Raw genomic sequence first — 18,472 nt, forward strand, 5'->3', positions numbered from 1 at the left:
AAACCCTACCAGCCACCACCAACAACAAGGGAGAGTTTGACCTGCAACTTTAGAAAGTGGCTTCATGGTAGTTTGCCAAACCCATCTCTCTCTTTTCTCTCTCTAGACATGAAGGGTATGTTCCCTGTATCAACTATCATTTTCAACAACAATCGATTAAACCTTTAGAAAATTAAATCATGAACTAATATTTCAAAAAATTTCTCTCCTAAAATAAATGTCTTTTGATAATCAACTTGTATTTTCTTATCCCTTGTGACACACTAGTGGCACTCCATTAGTTATTCAACATGTATTAGATGATAAGCACCATCAGATAGAGCCACTAGATTTGTATAAGTTATAATCGTGTTCTAATCGTGTTAAATTATATTTTTAGGCACTTTCGCGAGGAAGATCTAGTCAATTCTGTGTGAAAATGTTTGGCTTCATACCACTCTCTGGTCGTTATACATAGTAGTTTAATATATTATTACATTCTAAACAAGAAAAAAAATTACTCTATTTCTCAAGCCTTGCAAAGAAAAATAGAGTTTATAACATAATACTTTGAACTAGTCCTTCTAATCAGATTCTAAAAGTCAATGCAAAGATTATCCCAGGCATTAGAGGATGCCAATCAATATCAAGCTTTTTTGACCAATTCTTATTTACAAATATAAAAATTGTCAATGCAGTTGAGTTCATGCACTTTCCCACCTAAACTGGTCTATTTTTTCAATGCAACTACAGAATGAATTTGGATCAATTCAAACAATCATGCAATCTGCCAAACAGGCAAACAAAATTTCAAATAGCCATCATAATTCACCAAGCTTCTATATCTCTCTGTTTATGGTGGGATTTTTTTACAATGAACCCTACTTAGATCCATAGTAATGAGCTTCTCATGTATTAGGTTCACGTTTTGATTATTTCTTTTGAGTTTGAAATTAAATTAAATTTAATGATAATTTTTTTATGTTTTTTGGTAATGAAATTTTAGTAACAGCTTGAACAAGAACAACATTCAAGCTCAAATGTACTTTAAGAATCTTAAAATTGGCGTTCAAAGTTGATGAAAGGATTTATCCATTTCTTCCTTTTGGGGTAAGATCAAATTCACAAGCCATTCGAGGAAAAAGGGAAAAGCTTCAAGTGCCTCCCTCCAAATAAGAAAAAATAAATCCAAAATCCCGAACTGCATCAACAGAAAATGACAAAATCATACAATGATTGTTTCAAAAAAATTTGATTTCTCCCCGATGGATATCAGGAGATTTGTCAGGTTACCTTTTTGTCGTGGGAAGCATAAAGTAAACAAACTTACAGTAAAAACCTTTCAAAAATCTTCGAAAGCTCCTATGGTTGCTTGTCTTTCCCTTGATTAGTCTCTCTCTTGTTGACTTTATTTGAATGTACTTTATTTGCTTTTGAGTCTTGTTTCAAGTTTACTCCACATAATTACACTTTTAAGATTTGATTCACACAATCTACAATCGCCAATGCCACATTTTCTGATGATCAAAACCAAATTTACCCGGTAACAGTGATTATCCATATGAGTTCTTCCTGAAGGGCTCTAAAATTTAAACTTCAGGAAAACCCAGAGAAATCATTTTTCTTTCTTCAATAAAAACGAGGGATCTCTCAATTGCCTTCCATATGAGTTCTTCCTGAAGGGCTCTAAAATTTGAACTTCAGGAAAACCCAGAGAAATCATTTTCCTTTCTTCAATAAAAACGAGGGATCTCTTAATTTCCTTTTGTTCTTGTTGAGCGACTCAATAGTTCGTCTTCATTTCAATTATGGTGGGAGCGTGAATCTTGGTTCACGTGAATTAAATGGGGCATTCAAGTAAACAGCGGTAATGAATATGAATGTGTGCAGACTAGAGAGAGAAGCAAAATGCAGAAAGAAACTGAAGAACAAAACTCCAGAAATTTGCTTTGATTCTATCCACAATTAAAATTCAACTGGTTTCTGAGGCAAATTTCGTGTCTCCTCTTGTAAACAATCAAATGAGCAACAACTTCAAATAAAAAAGGAACAATAAGAGAAAGAAAAAAAAAATTTGATAAATTTGTTTATGGGTTCTTACAGGCATAGATAAGCAAAGAAAACTCGACTTTCTCCTGCTCCTTTTGTGATGTCTTCTCCTCCAACCACAAACGACTTTCCAATCCACTTCTTGTTCTGAACATGAAAACAGCATACCCAGATGCAGGATTGAAGAACCAGTCATGGACATCCCACATCATATCAACCAACAATCCATCTACGAAGATTGTCTGGTTTCCTCTGAAATTCCACTGTAGCCTTTTCACCCGAATTACTTTCCTCTTGTCGATGGAAACAGAGAGGACTGGAGACTTCAAACCCTCGTTTTCCCCGCTGCAATTGATCAGAATCTCATGTGACATTCCGGTATCGCAAAATTGAGCCTTTGTTGAATAAAGAGTATTGCCCGTAAAGTGTTCTCTCCGGCAAACCAGAGAGGATTGGGCGAGTGGGATTCCGGTTTTGAGCTTCTTGGCGACCACATCTCCGCTCATATCTCCAAGGAAGAGACCAACCTCTGAATCAACCATGACCACCACATAAAACCCGTGAGTGGGTTCAGGCCCTGAGCCGTATTTCGCATTAGAGAGATCCCAAAGAGCTTCAATCTTTGAATTGCAAGATTCAAATACCCGACTGCCTTTCAATTTCCTGAAAAATCGGTTATTTGTATTGACTCTCAGAGCAGATGAAGAAGATGGATCATCACCGACGTTGATGCTGAGGCCTTGGACAGTGAGATTCTTGCACCAGGTAACTGTGATCAGAAGTTGATTTTGGGTGGAAAGCTTGGTTTTGTAGAGACAGGTGACTGTGTTTTGGGTTGAAGGGATCAGGCTGGAAGGGCGACAAGCCAGGTCCCCAGGTGCCGAACAACCAGAATCAGTTACTCTAATGGCGTATTCGCCTAAACAAGACGCTATATCTCTCATTGCAGAAGCTAAAACCAGTTTGAGCAAAATCTTAAGGAAAGCTTAGACCTCAAAGGAAGAGGAGAGAAAGAAAAAAAAGAGAGAGAGAGCAGAGATTTCAAGGGCTTTAGAGTGGAAAACAGGTCTTGTGACTTTTGCCTTCAATGCCAGGAAATGAAGAGAATAATAAAAGACATAAACTAATTCTTTCTGCTTTTATCAACCCAAGTCTCTATCTTACCTTTCATCCTTGTTTTCCTTCTGCCACTTTTACAGAGACATCATGGAAGCACGAAAAATGAAAGCAGATGAGAGGAGGAAGGTCAGGTTCCTTCTAGGCCAGCCTCTCTTTGCTAAATAGGATTCCCAGTTCCAGCTTCAAGAAAATGGAAGCTAGTGAGGTAAAAAGAAAACATTTTCCACTCAGTTTCTCTCTTTCTTTACTTTCCTTTGCCGGTCCAAGTCCACCAGAGCAAAAATCTCTTCACAAGGAAAGAATAGACCCCTGACAAACCCAGACTGATCTTTGCCAAAATTGTAAATTGGTAAACGATTTCTTCATTCTTCACTTTCAAGTTTTGAAATGGGGAATCTCTCCTTTTGTTCCCTTTTGTCAGTAGTCCTTGGATTTTTCTTTTCAGAATGTATTCATATTATTTTTTTTTTTAAATAGAATTTCACATATCAAATTAGTCAGCTAATCCTCTTTATTTAGAAATTACTCATATTAGAATCAAATCATTCAAATTAAAGAGGGTGTCTCAAACATTTCAATAATATTATCTACAGTAATTTTTCGGTAGGAAAGATTCAGTTGGTAATCTGGTGACTTAAAACCTACCTTTAAACAAATTTGGCACAGGTAGACCCCAGACCCACCTTTAGATACCTTGGTAATTTTTCATTTTGCCCTTTTAACTGTCCCATTAGTGACCTTAAGCATTAAACACTAGTTCTCAAACAACCCAAAAAAAAAAAAAAAGGGGTTTACATTTTGAGTTTTACTAAATAATAATATATGGCATGTGAAAAATGATTTGTAAAAAAATATTATAATCTAAAACATATCTATCAAATTAGGGTTCATATAAAAAACTAATAAACTTGTTGATAAGGCCAATAAGGAGATGTTGGCATGAAGCTTACTTATCTGCAGAAGAGTCGACAATGGTTTTATCATGATTCATGAGATGTAGTGAGCTGGGGGCTCCCTTTTTATGATGAGTATGGTCACCAACCTCCCATCCAACCTGACATTCATGAAGATAATGAAACAAAGGAATGATGTCAACTGTGAGCTAGCTGGTGACTTCCATCTATGTCTCTAACGTACTCTCCCCACCCCATTCAATTTTTGAATGAAGATTGTTTACAATGGCGTGAACATTCAAAATAGAGCCTGATCTACTTGGACATCCTTAAATGCAAAACATTGTAAAATTGTTGTTGGGAAGAAGAGACTTTAAAGAAGATTGTTTTTCTATTTATCATTTTCATGACAAAGGATTCAATACCGTCCCTTTTCTGTTACCCTGATTATAATTCACCGAAGAGCAATTTTCGATGTTTATTACTTTGGGCAACAAAAAAATTGGTTAAAAACTGTTTTGTTTTAGGTGATTTTTTAAACATAAAGAAATTGAAAATTTTATTATGCTTTTAAGAAACAATTTTGATGCAACTATAATTTCTAAAAGCAAAAGTAGGATGTTTTAAGTGAAAAAGTTTTAGACACGGTATTTGTGAAATTTGACATTCTAAACACAGGTGATTCTGTATCCGCTTCCAAAAGCAAGTATGCTTTTCAAAATAGAAATACTTGCTAGATTAGCAAATTGATCCAATTTTACATTCAAATAAAAAAATGGGGGAAACAAAAAACAAAACTTATTCTGTGCATAAGATTCTCACAGCTAAATAAGGACCTTGTCAGCATACATTGGCCACCGGTCAAAATCTCAACGAAACTTCGGATCGATGCGCATTCAACGACTAAGCAAAAAGCGTTTGGTACATGAATCAAGTTTCAAATCTCGATCATGAATTTTGGCCTCGTTGAATCAAAATCTCAAACATGAAATCAGAAATTTACCAAAAACGTGAATCAGAGATTTATGGGTAAGGGGAAACGGATTCAAAGCTCGCCCCCAAAATCCGTGATCAATAGTTTTTAGGATGAATCCATAGATTTCATTCTACAACCAAACATCTAATTAATAAATTAAAGCAAAATTCGCTAAATAAATGGCATGTAGAAAATGTTATTAATTTCATGAAAAAATTACCTGAAACTATGACTACTAGACGACAATGGTATAACTTTACAATTGTGGTAAGGTCCATCTGTCAAAAATATAGACGGTGAGAGGAATTCAAATTCTGAAATCCGTTGGTGAAAAGTAGATCACATTAATGAAAAATGAAATAAAATAAAAAGTACTTCTAAAAGAAGTTTTTTTTTTTGGGGGGGGGGGGAAGGGGGTCAAATGAAATGAAACATCATTGTTATAAGGTTGAATTAAAATGACAGAATCCTACCCAAAAAAAAAAAAGGATCAAAATGACAGAAGAAAATCCTGGGTTCATGTGGGACCCAATAACCAAAAGGGGGGGTTTAAGAGTTATTTTAAGAAAAGGGGGTGTAGTGGGGGTGATTTTAAATGCTTGGGGTCTGCCAAATGGCTCACATGTACTTCTTTTCCCGTTCAAGCCCACATGCACACATTTATGTTAACCGACCTATCATGATTAGACCATAGATAACAGATGAAGAAGCATTTGAACCCAAATATTATTGCCTTCAAACAACCCTAAGGCTGCGTTTGTTTGCAAAGGTGGGGGGGGGAAAAAGGGTTGGGAAAAAAAATATGTGGGTTCCATGTATAGTGGGGTGAAGGAGAAAGAAAGGAAAAAAAAGGGTTTTGTGGAAAAGTGGTAGGGTTGGATCCCATTTTTTACTTTTTTCAATTTTCCCACAAAATTCCACCAAATATTTGGAGTTTTAAAATGGCATGGGGTGAGAAAGTTGGGCTGCCACATCAGCAGAATTCCTTGTCTCCCACTTTCCCACCCCAAGCAACCAAACAATCTATCATTTCGGGATTTAAAGGAAAAGTAAGAAATCTACACTCTTTTCAAGAATTTTCCCACCCCATCTTTATTCTAGCAAACAAACGCAGCCAATAGATTGGTCTGCTCAAAGTTAGAAATATCAGTTTTTGTTTTTTTAGGGGGATGGACAGGGTGGTGGGATTTATATCCTATTCTTTTACTAGGAACTTCTATAGTGTAAAAGTCATCATTCACACGATCATGTATTGAAGCAGAAGAGTCATATATATAAAAACATCATTTGTTGTGCACTGCAGTGCACTTATATGTCAAATAAACAACTAAGAAAAGAAAAGAAAAAACTACTTAGAGGTTTTTTTTTAATTTAAAATCAATTTTTTAATCAGAGTCTTCTAGTTGATACAAAATTGCAATGTGTGTGCACAACAAAAGATATTTTTTTCCTCTATATACTACACTCAACTAGGTAGTGTTCATTTTCCTTTTTGAGTTTTGACATGTCGCCTCTAAATCAAATAAGTAGATCGCATTTAAGCATCTTACTAGTTTATATGATATCTTTATATCATTGCTATACATTAGAAAGGAATAGACTGCTAGCAACCTCTCTGGGGTGGCAAATTGCTGCCATTATTTAAGGCCATGCACAATCAAGTGGTCAGAAAAAGAAAAGAAAAAATTTGTCCAACATGTAAATGGATTTTTAACGTGTTATTAAGAAATAACCCTAAACGTTTACAAAAAAAGAAAAGAAATAAGTAACCTTGTAATTGGATAGTCGAAATCTGCCTCGGAATTCGCATTCGGATTCGTTAAATGGTATTCGTATCCGAAATTTTTATTACCGGAAAAAATCCGTATCCGTCCGCTAAGCAACCGAATTTGGATTCGGATAATGCTTATCGGATCGGATAATATCCGGATAGAGTAAAGTATTTAACATTTTTTTCTTTAAAAATGGATGATAATCGAATTCGGATATCGGTAATAATCGGATTCCAGTAATATTGAGGTATTCGGATAGTGGTATTCGGTAATTCAAAATTAGAAAGTTATAATAAAAATATATTAAAAAATGACAATTATCAATCAATAATCGGATAGTTTATCAGATTAGATATCCGATAAAGTTTCGGATTCGAATTCGGATGCCTTCTCTAAATTTTTGCTGGATTCGGATTCGGATAGCGGATTTGCTAATCGGATTCGGATTCGGATATTGGTATATCTGAACTGAATCCGATCCGTTTACAGGTCTAGAAATAACCCTCAACACTTATCCCACGTGATCCAAGAACAAATCAAAACTAAATCGAATTTGTCTATTTAAATTTGGGATCACGGGATCAATAATTAAACATACTTCAAATTAAGCAATTGAACTAACTAGCTAAATGATCAAATGTAACCAATATAGCTAAGCAGTGATTTAAATAGGTGTTTGGTTTCAGTACTGCATAATAAGAGCTATCAATGGTCGAGATTGAAAAAAAAAATTCACTTTTTAAACGACACCGACTGAAACAAAACAAAACAAAACAAAAAAGAGTGATCGAGATTCCACCGAAATCAAATCTCGACCATCACTTTAAATCCCCACCATAGACAGCTCAATGTTACGCAGCACTGAAGCACAACCCTTTAAATAGTTCAAGGTACAGCCTCAAAAGTACCTTTTAAACAATATTATTAAGCCCTCAATTGCCAAACCTGCAAGCAAAAGAAGAGGGCAGCAATTGAATGAAATGAGAGCCCACCTTGAAGAAGACTCTTCCTCTTCGGCTCATTTTCACTAAAAAGTTCAAACAAAACAATCTCCGAAATTATTCGTTGCTACCAATTTATAACTTTTGAATTAAAAGACATGCATGAACGGGGATGCCCCACCTGTAATACCACTCAGCCAGCTCAAGTTCTTGGATACTTGTTTGATTCTTTTGGGAATGGGTTTGGTTCCTTGGAAGGCAAAGTATTTTACAACTTGCAAGTATCATAATACTAATCCAAAAGATGATAACTTTTTGTAATGCGTTTCAGAAGAAATTCTTGTCATCCTTCAGTCGTTTGACAGATCATTCCAACTTAAATCGTTTCAATGAAATCCCTCTTGGGTTCATCTCATTTGTAGGTTTAATCTCTCCGTGTTCTTTGTAAGATTTTAAACACATTACAGAGTTCAAACAAACCAAGTTGAAACAGGAAAATTAAAAGCATCATATTATGCCTTCTCTGTCTACCTTTCTGGATTCAAATGTAAGTTAAAATGATCTCATCTTAACAAATGTTCCATTGAAACCATCTCCTCTATTTTTGCTGGATGGAATTCCAGAGACACTCAAAGATAAGTTCTGGACTCATGACATGCAGTGGATGGGGAAAACAGTTCCCTAACCTGGAGATCAAAACCAATAAAGAAACAAGCTGTCGCCATAGGCTAATCTGGCAGCTCCAAAGGGTTTTCCTAATAAAGGAATAAGAAATAGTTTTATTCAGCTTTATAGTTGATCTAATCAATGATTTACCCTTTTTTCTTTTTCTTTTTTTGACGACCAATAAGCCAAAATACAACTCCACTATTTATGGATATCAGAGCAAGCAAACTTCAATGCATCGCTGCTCTTGATGGGCTTGCTGTCTTGTGCATAAATAATCTTTGTACTCGAGAAGGTCAATATATTGTTTATTCCATAGTAAATCAGAGAATGTGATGCCATTATTAAAATTGAAAGAAAGAAATCTCGTGGTTAGTCACCTACCTCTACCTATGTATCATCGAGGCTGTCAGTTTCAGATCCCCAAATTTACTTCGCGATTAACGATGATGGTTTAGGCTGTTTGTCCCTCACTGCAATCAAATAAATGCAGAAACATAGCTAAGAGGAAGGTCTAAATCTTTTTTTATTTGTTTCTTTTCAGATCTCAAATTTCGTTACAGGTAAAGCTATGATTAGACAAAAACCAGTTGACCGTCATTAACAATACTAACAAATTTGTCGTTCTTGCCATGTGTAGCTATTTAACAAGCATCAGATATTTAAGTGAAAGGTCCACTCCATGGCGTATTACCAAGTTTTTAGTTCGTGCTTCCACGTTCTTGAATTCAGAATGGACAGCATTAGCTTGACCTCACTTTGTTTACTAACGCAAATTCAGATTAGAGAACTGAGAGCTCCAGAAATTTGAAAATATTTAACCAACGGGAAGGATTTGGGTAGGCTAGGGTGAAGAAGCTAGAGGTGGAAGAAGAATAAAAAGATTTGTTCAGACGAGGAAGAAGAATAAGAAGATTTGTTCAGACTGGGCTAGAGGCCTTGCATTTTGCTTCAGTCTGCGCATTAAATGTACAGAACTGAGACTATTGGCTCAAGATCTGGTCGAGATCGAGATTTCAGTCAAAATCTAAATCCAACAACCGATGATCTCACTAAACATGCCCTGTGCATCCAAGTGCTTCTCTTTGGTCAAAATTATTGATCTTTTTTTCTTCTCAAACAGGAAATTTACTAATTGTGAGAATGTGACTTACCCTAAGAATCACAAGCTGACCTCTTCAAGAATTCAAGAATCAATAAAAAAAGGATTTTTGTCTACCCTTGGTTCTTTCTAATCAACAGAAGAGAAGACCAGCTGCACAGGTAGGTTTTCAGACAAATGAAAGCGCGATTTTCACTAGTTGTATAGATTTGCCCTATAATATCGTTTTGATCGTATCCCAAGACATCAGGGTTCATCTTACTGAATCATAAGATTCATAACATTTAAGCTTGCTAATGGTTAAAAACTAGCTGTCTTTGCCAGATAAGCAACCCAACCCACACATATGTAAGTGCAGTACTATTTCATTCATATCAAAATCCAGACGTCTATTTTGCCACAAAGCAAGAAGACATCAAACAAATTGACAATAAAACCTTGTCACTTACATATAAAGGCTGAGAGTAAACGCAAAAGAAATTCTTCAAATATACAACTTGATTATTTTTCAATTTTATTAAGGTGCCAAAAGAGTGCCATTTCATCCGTTTAGCTCCTCAACTGAAGCAATTCAATGTTGGATGAATGTACTATCATTACCAAAACCCCCAAAAGGGGAAAGAGAATAATATAAAAGAAGGAACCTAAGCCCCCAATAACAATGAGTCTATTCCTTGTGATGTCCATGACAAGGGGGATGGGGAAACAACTTTAGTATTTATTTATTGGTCAATAACCAAGAAGGAAATATTGGTTGAGCTCCTCAAAAATGGAAAATGAAATGCAAAACAAAACATACAGTGAACTGAAAAGTGAAGAGCTTAGATACCCCTAAACACCCTTGGAAGAATATTATCGACCAACCATGTGCTCATATTAGGAATGTCAAATTTATAAACTCGCCTGTTTGCTGGTCATAATAGGTTCCATGTCCAAGGTTGTAGTTGACTGCTTGCTTCCCCACTAGATGGGACTGACGTAGTTAACAAACCTACCTGTAGTGCCATTCAATGCAAACTAACAAAATGTAAGTCTTCCAACAAACACAGATCTCAAAAGCAACATGTGCAGTTTTATGTGCTACGGAGGAAAACATCAGCTTTATTGCTAGTATAGAGCGATGAGCAACTTAGGTGGAACCCATGTTTAAAAAAGAAAAACCAAAAAATTAAGAGGCCAAAAAAGGTTACACATTCTCACAGTACTAAGTCATCATAGCACCTTCTAATTAAATCAACACAAGGTTGAAATGCAAATGAAACTTGGGATAATACTCTAAAGGTAATCCCTTGATAGAAGTCCTCAATTCTTCGCGGTCAAGGAGACCCTTAAATCAATGAAGTTGTTCAGGTTGAAACACGATTTTGAGTATCTTAACAAATCCATCGATAGTAACGGATACAGATCTTATTTTAGGTACCAATACGATGTCATACCAAAAAAAATTATCAACTGCATCGGGTTTGACGGAGTCCAATCTTGCGTCTCTTTGATACAATATGATACATCTCATAGAATCATCGTCTTGATACAATACCCAATACTGATACTTTAAACCTGGGATGGAACTGAACTGATACTTCTTGAATCTGGTTCTTTTGTACTCAAGTTTTCCGATGGAGAAGATAACCTTAGGGTGTTCGAACATGGATTGAGCGACCCCAGGCCCCCATCGACCATGGCCAGGTCTCTCTGTTCTACCTCTGGCAGGGATAAATAGTTCCCTTCGATCTTTGGTCTGAGGAAACTTTAAGGTATTATTGGGAGCGACATCAGTGTTGATGAACCAAGCCTATGGAGATACTGCCTTCTGCTCACTTGTGTGCAGACGTCTCTGCTGATAAGGATCTCATTAGATGGTTGAGATCATGGAAGAGAGTGGGAGTTGTTTTTACTCTCTATTAGTGCCTGAATGTTGGAGACCGATTAGATGCTTCCACTATCAAACTGTTTGGCCATACCAACACCTACAATGCTCTACAAGCCAAAGATTTGACGTCCGTAGGGTGGCTCCATTTCTCTAGGCAAGTCCTCTGTGGTGGTAGTTTCTAGCATCAGCAGGCAAGGAGGCAAAGAACTCCCAAGACAATGCTCCTACGGTGTTTTTGGGGTACAAAAACCTTTGATCATCTTTTCATAGCTGGAAAAGGCAGTGCTCAGCAGTGGGCAAGTTAGCAATGGGATGGACAACTCATTTGATCAAGGAATTACTATGACTGAATTCATCCCCAAAAGAAGTACCATGGCTGAGCTAGTGAGCCGCAGATTCCAGTTCTCCAGATTACAGGGGGTAAAACTGAATGGGGATTTCCAAGAAGGAACCTTTTGCAAGAGACCCATGCTTGCACAGAGTTGTATATAGAAACAGCCAACAGATCTGCGGTGCTTCGGCCCCTTCAAAGTGCACTAAATTTTGGACATTATGGATGGGGAAAAATCTCTACAAGTCTCAAAATTTTGTGATAGTGTGAATTTGACTTAAGTAACTGAGCTTCTGTAAGAAGAGTTAAGAGGAGATGAAATAGCTTCCTTGTAAGCCAAGTACTATGAGGCCATTCTTTAGAGCAATGGTAAGTGGTTCAGGCTGCCAAGGAAATTGCCGGGTTCGAGGTCTTGAGGGCAACCACTTCGCCAAAAATGCCAAAGACTAGGATCAACTACAAACACTCCCTCCCAGGACCCAGCATAGGTGCCACCAGCACTGATAAGGTCTAGACTCGGAACTGCCTCCTCAAGTCTAACTGGGGGTTTTCTGAAAAAATTTGAATTGGCGGTTACCCAAATACTCTTTTTGCAGTAACCTTATTCTATCAGAACTGGGTTGAACTAATCCTCAACAACCCCCACCTCCCCAACGACAGTTAAAAAAATAGTAATGCTTGATGAGAATGTGTTTTGTCAAGTCTTCTCTGATGCAGGACCAGCAGCACTAAATCACATTTTTGGCGCCAGGGGTATTTTGATAATTTTAGGAGTTAGGACACTTCTGATTGACTCCTGTTGGGTCTAATCAAATATGGACTTTTATTAGGAGTCTAGTTGACTTTTATTTTGACATTTGAGTCAGTCTAGGAACAATTATGAAAAAGTCCTATTTTGACCCCCGTGCCATAGGGCTTCTGCACAAGTAGCCCCCAACATTTTTTTGTTGGGAAGCTGTTTCGATGCCTTGACCTCAGGGCTACAACTGTGGTCCACCAACTGTTGTGCCAAGGCCCTCCCCTCCTACTTCAGAAAGAAATTCTGTTGAAAAATAGAAGTCCCCTTTTTGCTTGGTTTCAAAGTTGAATACTAGTAGGAGCTATCTAATAAAGGCTATAAATACATAGCCTATGCTTCTAACCAAATCAGTTTTCGATTAAATAAAATTATTGAAGGAGAGTTGGAGCAGAGATCAAGGGATTGAACAGGTTACTAGGGTTTTCCAGCACAAGAGAGACCTGCAGCAGTTTGGTCGGTCAGTTTTTTCCCGCTTTTCTTCATCCCAGGCCTCCTAAAATTGGTAAACACTAAGCATTCATCCCTAACCTTCCCCATTCACACCCCTCTAATTCTTCTCCCTCTCTCTTGCAGCACCCTTTCTTCTTCCCCAGACCCTGACTTCCCTATCTCCCAATTCCCTCCCCTTTCTAGATTCACAACCCCCACTCCCCATCCAAGCATTTGATCCCAGCCCTAGCCCTAATTACCCACTAAAAAACCCTAAAATCTGAAAGTTTTCTTCTTCCCAAAAAACCCTAATACCTATATCTCCAAATTACCATCAGGCTACCATAAAAATTCATTTAGGATTACCATCTCCACACCATCCCTAGCACTCGACTCCAAGTAGCAGCCCTGATCTTTCCCCTGAAACCCTAGTTCTCTCTTACCCTAACCCTAGGAAATTTGAATCCGAAACTTATAACAATCAGGACCAGATTTAAGTTCAAGCACCCAAGCAATATAACCTCCCCTATATGCCTACAAAACCCTAGGAAACCCCAACAGCAGGGTTTAGAAACCCTAAATTTTCTGCTGGTTTCGTTGCTAGATCCTGGATATTGGACCTTATTCCTTTTGGGGTCTACATTCTGCTTCCAATCAATTTCTCCTTATTCCCTTAATGATACAGCCACAGCCCACTCATGATGCACCAAGCTGAACATTAGAAAATATCCTCTCACTTCCCTCCTAGACAAGTATAAAAATGTAGACCCTATGTTATGCACATTAACATGAACAAGAACCTCTCCTGCCATGTAAGTCCAAAGAGTGTAAAATCATCAAGTTCCATGGCTACATGAGGCAGATTAATTTGTCCAGAAGGTCCAGCTCATGATCATCATCATCAGTTTCACCCCAATACAGACATACCACAGATGAAATCAAGAATTAGTTCCTTTGATTTCCAGAAATATTTACTCTGTGACAGCAACCAAGATTGCAGCATATTGGAAGTTACAGATAAGAAACCAAACTTGCATCAGAAGCCTATTTGAAACTCTTAAATTACATAGGAGATTGGACAAAGCATTTAAAGTCTTAGTTTAGTGTAGGACAGAGAATCCTTTGTAGATGAAGTTGAAATGGATAGCTTTTATCATTTACCTAAAACCTATTTAAGCAGTAACCTCCTATTTAAAATAGGAAAATTGAACAGATTAATCATTATTACCCACCATCATTCTTAAACAGGGAAATGCTCTACATTTTCTTTCAAATTTTGTGATCCTGTTTGCTTAACCGCTGATTAGCCTATGCAGCCATAATTCAAATCAAAAGACAAGTTCCATCTCAATAAAACTCTGTTCCCCAGCAGTTTAACGCTTTTTGGAACCTCAATGTCCACGACCTTCTATCAATCTAATTAATCATATCTCACTAACTCCATGAGTAATAACCAATCAAATATCATTTTCCTTCACTCCAGTTATTTAAAAACTCATAATTTTCAGTCATTTCCTTCATCAGATACCCTTAACTCCTCCCTCTCCCCACTTTGTACCCCCCTCTTTTTTTGACGAACAGTTTCTCTAAGGTACAAAACAATCAATGTGGAAACTTAAGCCTTTCCTTTAATTTTCTAACCCAAAGCTGTTAAGAGTAGTAAAACCAGCCCCTACAGGCCTAAACCCCCATTTAATCAACCCTGTTTTTTTCACACTGACATGGTGAAATTGCTAAGCTGACCTAGTCCGTACCAGAACTAACAAGCAAGAGAGTCTCCAAATAGACAGAAGTACACCAGGTGCAAAGAACAGTATATTAATCTCATATTCCCTTTTTTATCCACAAAAGCAAGTGGTCATGAGCCAACACCATGGTTTGGCATGTATACAAGACAATTATGGATCTTTTCATAATACATATATACAAACATAATGTCTCCGCTCAACATTTAAGCAGCTCAGTTATTTAACACTACCAAGGTTCAAGATCTCACTTTGGAGGGCAATCTCGCAGTGAGAAAAGGCGAGATCTCGTTCCAGTTGGTGAGATCTCGCTTGAGATGTGGTATTTTTTCTTGGGACAACTTGAGCAAACTCGATGGCCCATCTCATGGGTTTTATAGGTCAGGTTGAGCTGAAAGTTGCTATTTAGCCTATTTTAGGCCTTCTAAACACACTAGTGGCCTTAGATCTGTGAGAAAACAACCCTAAGTATGAGTTTAACTCGACCTTAAGTTTGAAACCAAATTGTTGCAGGAATGAACATGTAATGTTATAAAACATGAACTATAGAACCATTAGGAGATCTAAATGAAAAGCAAGTGATAAGATAATATCAAATAACTCAAATACCAACAAGATTTCATCCATATAGTACAATAGAACATCACATTCTTGACTATCAAGAATACAATGATACAACTATCATAAGTTCATCACAGAAATGTTGGGCATGGTTCATGCTTCACATTCTGTTGTCGGGATTTCCTTTGATTTTGGGCCCATGAATAGCTACTATGGCTTAGGGAAGCTGTCAGCGAGAGAAGGCACAATCCGGCAAAACATGAAATTGGGAAGCAGCTGGCAAGAGGAGGCGAGGCAGGTCGAGATCTTGACCTATCTTGCTCAGAACATGGCTTCAAAATAAGGGGTGGACTGAGGTCTCGGGTTGAACCGAGATCTCAAGTTGGTGTATATCATGAGACTCGATTAAGATCTCGTCTAGAGTCTCCAAAAGAGCGAGATATCGTGAGATCTTGAACCATGATCACTACACATTAGTTCCAGAGCTATTTCTTCCAATCACTCAAATCAATATCCATTTCTAATTAGACTACAACCTATATCAAAATCGAAACTTCAATCAGAAATTAAATAGACCTCTGGGATTCAGAGAGGAGAAAATACATCAAAAAAAGCTATAATCCATTTTTCTTCTTAGATAAATCAAGAAAAGAAACTTTGCAAACCCCAAATCTGTGCAGTAAATAAAAAATCAACAAAAGCAAAACTAGAAGAACTAAACAAACAAACTTTGTTAGTTATTGCACAAATCTCGTATATCACCTTCTCAAATTCCAAATAGAAGAAGCTCAAAGAAAAAGCTGTTAGATCTCTATCCCTCCATAAATTATAGATTTACTCTATCCAACAAATACCATGTACACCGAAATACACATTCTTCTAGATAGAAGAACAATTTTAAGAGATCCAACCACGCAGCACACCTTTATTAAGAGGGCTTGCTTGTTTTGGCAGTCTTCACTCTGTCAAAACTGACAACATAAACAATTAGAGCCTTAATCCAACCATGTATACCTCCTTGTTCCACGGATCTTATTATTTTTCATGTCCCCTTCTTCCAACAAACTTTTATTCATTCATTTTCTTGGTATTATTGTTGAGGAGCATACTTTTGCAATTCCAGCAGAATCTACAACCAAGTCCCAAATTACATAATTCAATTTTTATTCATCATCCTAGTCAATGCCAAATGGAAATAACTAACTCTAGGTCCAGATACAGAGGTGACAAAACTAATATCCTAACTGGATAAACGATCATGTCAAAAATAAAATAAAATAAAAAATAACAATATGAAAGAGGGGTAACATTAAAATACAATCTATGTTAGAGGGTTAATCTGTAATTCCCCCTTTCTATTTGGCTTATCTTGAACCATTGATCTCTGGTTCAATCCCATCTAACCTGCACCAATCTGTCTCATGTTGGACCAGTGTCTATATTGTTTTTCACTTGGTCATTTCAGTCATAATTGAAAGGGGTTTTAGAGCTCGCTATTTGCAAATTTAGGGGTCTATCTTTTCCTCTCTTTTCTTTTTCAGTTTGTATCTACTTGATGCTTCGTGGCTGTATTTTGATCATTCTTTGTGGATTCGAGATCTTGATTGAGAGGTCTATGTTCGATTGGTGAGCTCCATCTGAGCTCCGGAGATGTAGGCCTGGTTTTGGCCAAATTTCATCATCAAATCCTTGTGTATTATTGATTTTGTTCATGCATTTCATTTGTTCTAGCACAGTGTTACTCGCCTTGCCATAACACTATACTCTTAAATTTTAGGTATAATGCGACCACAACAGAACTCTCTAACTTTCTAAAAAGAATTAATGATCTCTTTTTTTGTGATAATTATAATCAGTGACAAACATCACATAATGCAGGATTCGAAATAGCACATTTATTAGTTTGGTTTAAAACTTATGGGGAAGCAAGGCATATCGATTTTTCTATTTATGGTGATGGAATCCGCAATAAACAGTACCATCATTCGTTGTCTACCATACCCAACCCAATTTCCTTCTTTAAAAATCAAAGGAGTGACTTCCTTCATCGAGGGCATTTCAAGTCTTCCTCCATTACCACCTTCTTAAGGTCCGCAAACTAAGTAAGGAAACGACAGAGAACACTAAGCTGAGATCATATCTTAATGTACATTTCTCATCACATGCATGTTTCTACTGACCGTACGAGCTTATATTCCCTAGTTAATCCCAAATTATACCATCGATTCGCCAGATAGAGAAACAGGCACAATGATGGAAAGAGGGACTCACCTTCTGTAGAAGTCTTAGCTTCCGCAGGAAGCTTCGAAACAAGGCAAGCGGACGCAATCGCACTGTGGACGGGGAGAAGAGAGCTCAAGAACAGCGGCTCTTGTCGAAACCTTCAAAAAGAAACGGAGTTTTTCAAGAATGAGATAGACACACAAGATAGAGAGAGAACGGCAATGATGGCAGCAATACCGATTCAAATAGCGCGGAGCAGAGATTTTCGAACGTTGAAACGTGGAACCCGATTGAATCGAAGCTGGTAATATGGGATGCGAAGTGCTACTCGAGTTAGTTGATCTCCACAAAGCACGCAGATAAGCGCTTCTTCTTGTAACCACAGCTGCCATGTTATCTCAATCCGGCTCCCCACAACCCTAAAGCCTAAAACCTCTGCAAAACCCTGTAATTGGAACCATTCTGGGCTCACCGAGGTTACGAAACTGCTTGGCTCATGCGCATGACATTCAAGCCGACGTTTCGGTAACATTCGAAATTTCGGTCGAATTGAATCTTGACCGTTGAATTTCAATGGTTGAGATCGATATTTTGACCGAAAATTCGATCGGACGGCCCATAGTATGTGGCTTGATGGTCCTGCACACCAAACAATACCCGGTTACTGTAACGGTAATACTAATCGTATTTTTTACCCAAAAAATTAATAATGGCATACGAAAGAAGAAGAAAAAAATACCAAATTACGCTTTGCCAATGGTTGGTATTTCTACCGGTAATAATATGCAAACATTTCTATATGGGATGTATTATAAAAAATAAAAAAATAAAAAAATTCTATAGCTTTATATTAAGAGGTGGAGATACATATACCATTAGGTGCGCCAAACTCGTGATCTCTCTTCGCCAGACATAACAACAGACAACGCTTCAATGATTTCTAGGTTTGCATCATACAAATTTTTTTTTCTATAAACTTTTGATTAGGGTGGGAAACTATCACTCATATTATGTGGA

At 37.3% G+C, this 18,472-nt stretch overlaps 2 protein-coding genes across 2 annotated transcripts; both read right to left on the bottom strand.

The window, feature by feature from the left end:
- Positions 1-1,149: 1,149 nt before the first annotated feature.
- Positions 1,150-3,503, bottom strand: LOC149027698 (uncharacterized). Its single transcript, XM_089147252.1, has one exon. It carries the CDS (start codon positions 2,970-2,972, stop codon positions 2,067-2,069), a length of 906 nt encoding a protein of 301 aa, XP_089003378.1. The 5' UTR covers positions 2,973-3,503; the 3' UTR covers positions 1,150-2,066.
- A 6,135-nt stretch (positions 3,504-9,638) lies between these two features.
- Positions 9,639-17,945, bottom strand: LOC149027699 (PPR containing protein). Its single transcript, XM_089165077.1, has 3 exons — positions 17,693-17,945; positions 17,504-17,613; positions 9,639-10,492 (listed from the first exon to the last, which is right to left on the bottom strand). Exons 1-3 carry the CDS (start codon positions 17,845-17,847, stop codon positions 10,461-10,463), a joined length of 297 nt encoding a protein of 98 aa, XP_089021203.1. The 5' UTR covers positions 17,848-17,945; the 3' UTR covers positions 9,639-10,460.
- Positions 17,946-18,472: the final 527 nt, after the last annotated feature.

This window comes from Hakea prostrata, chromosome 1 (genome assembly GCF_041222555.1).
Source record: "Hakea prostrata isolate BN-2017 chromosome 1, UWA_Hpros_2, whole genome shotgun sequence".
Classification (NCBI taxonomy): Eukaryota; Viridiplantae; Streptophyta; class Magnoliopsida; order Proteales; family Proteaceae; genus Hakea; species Hakea prostrata.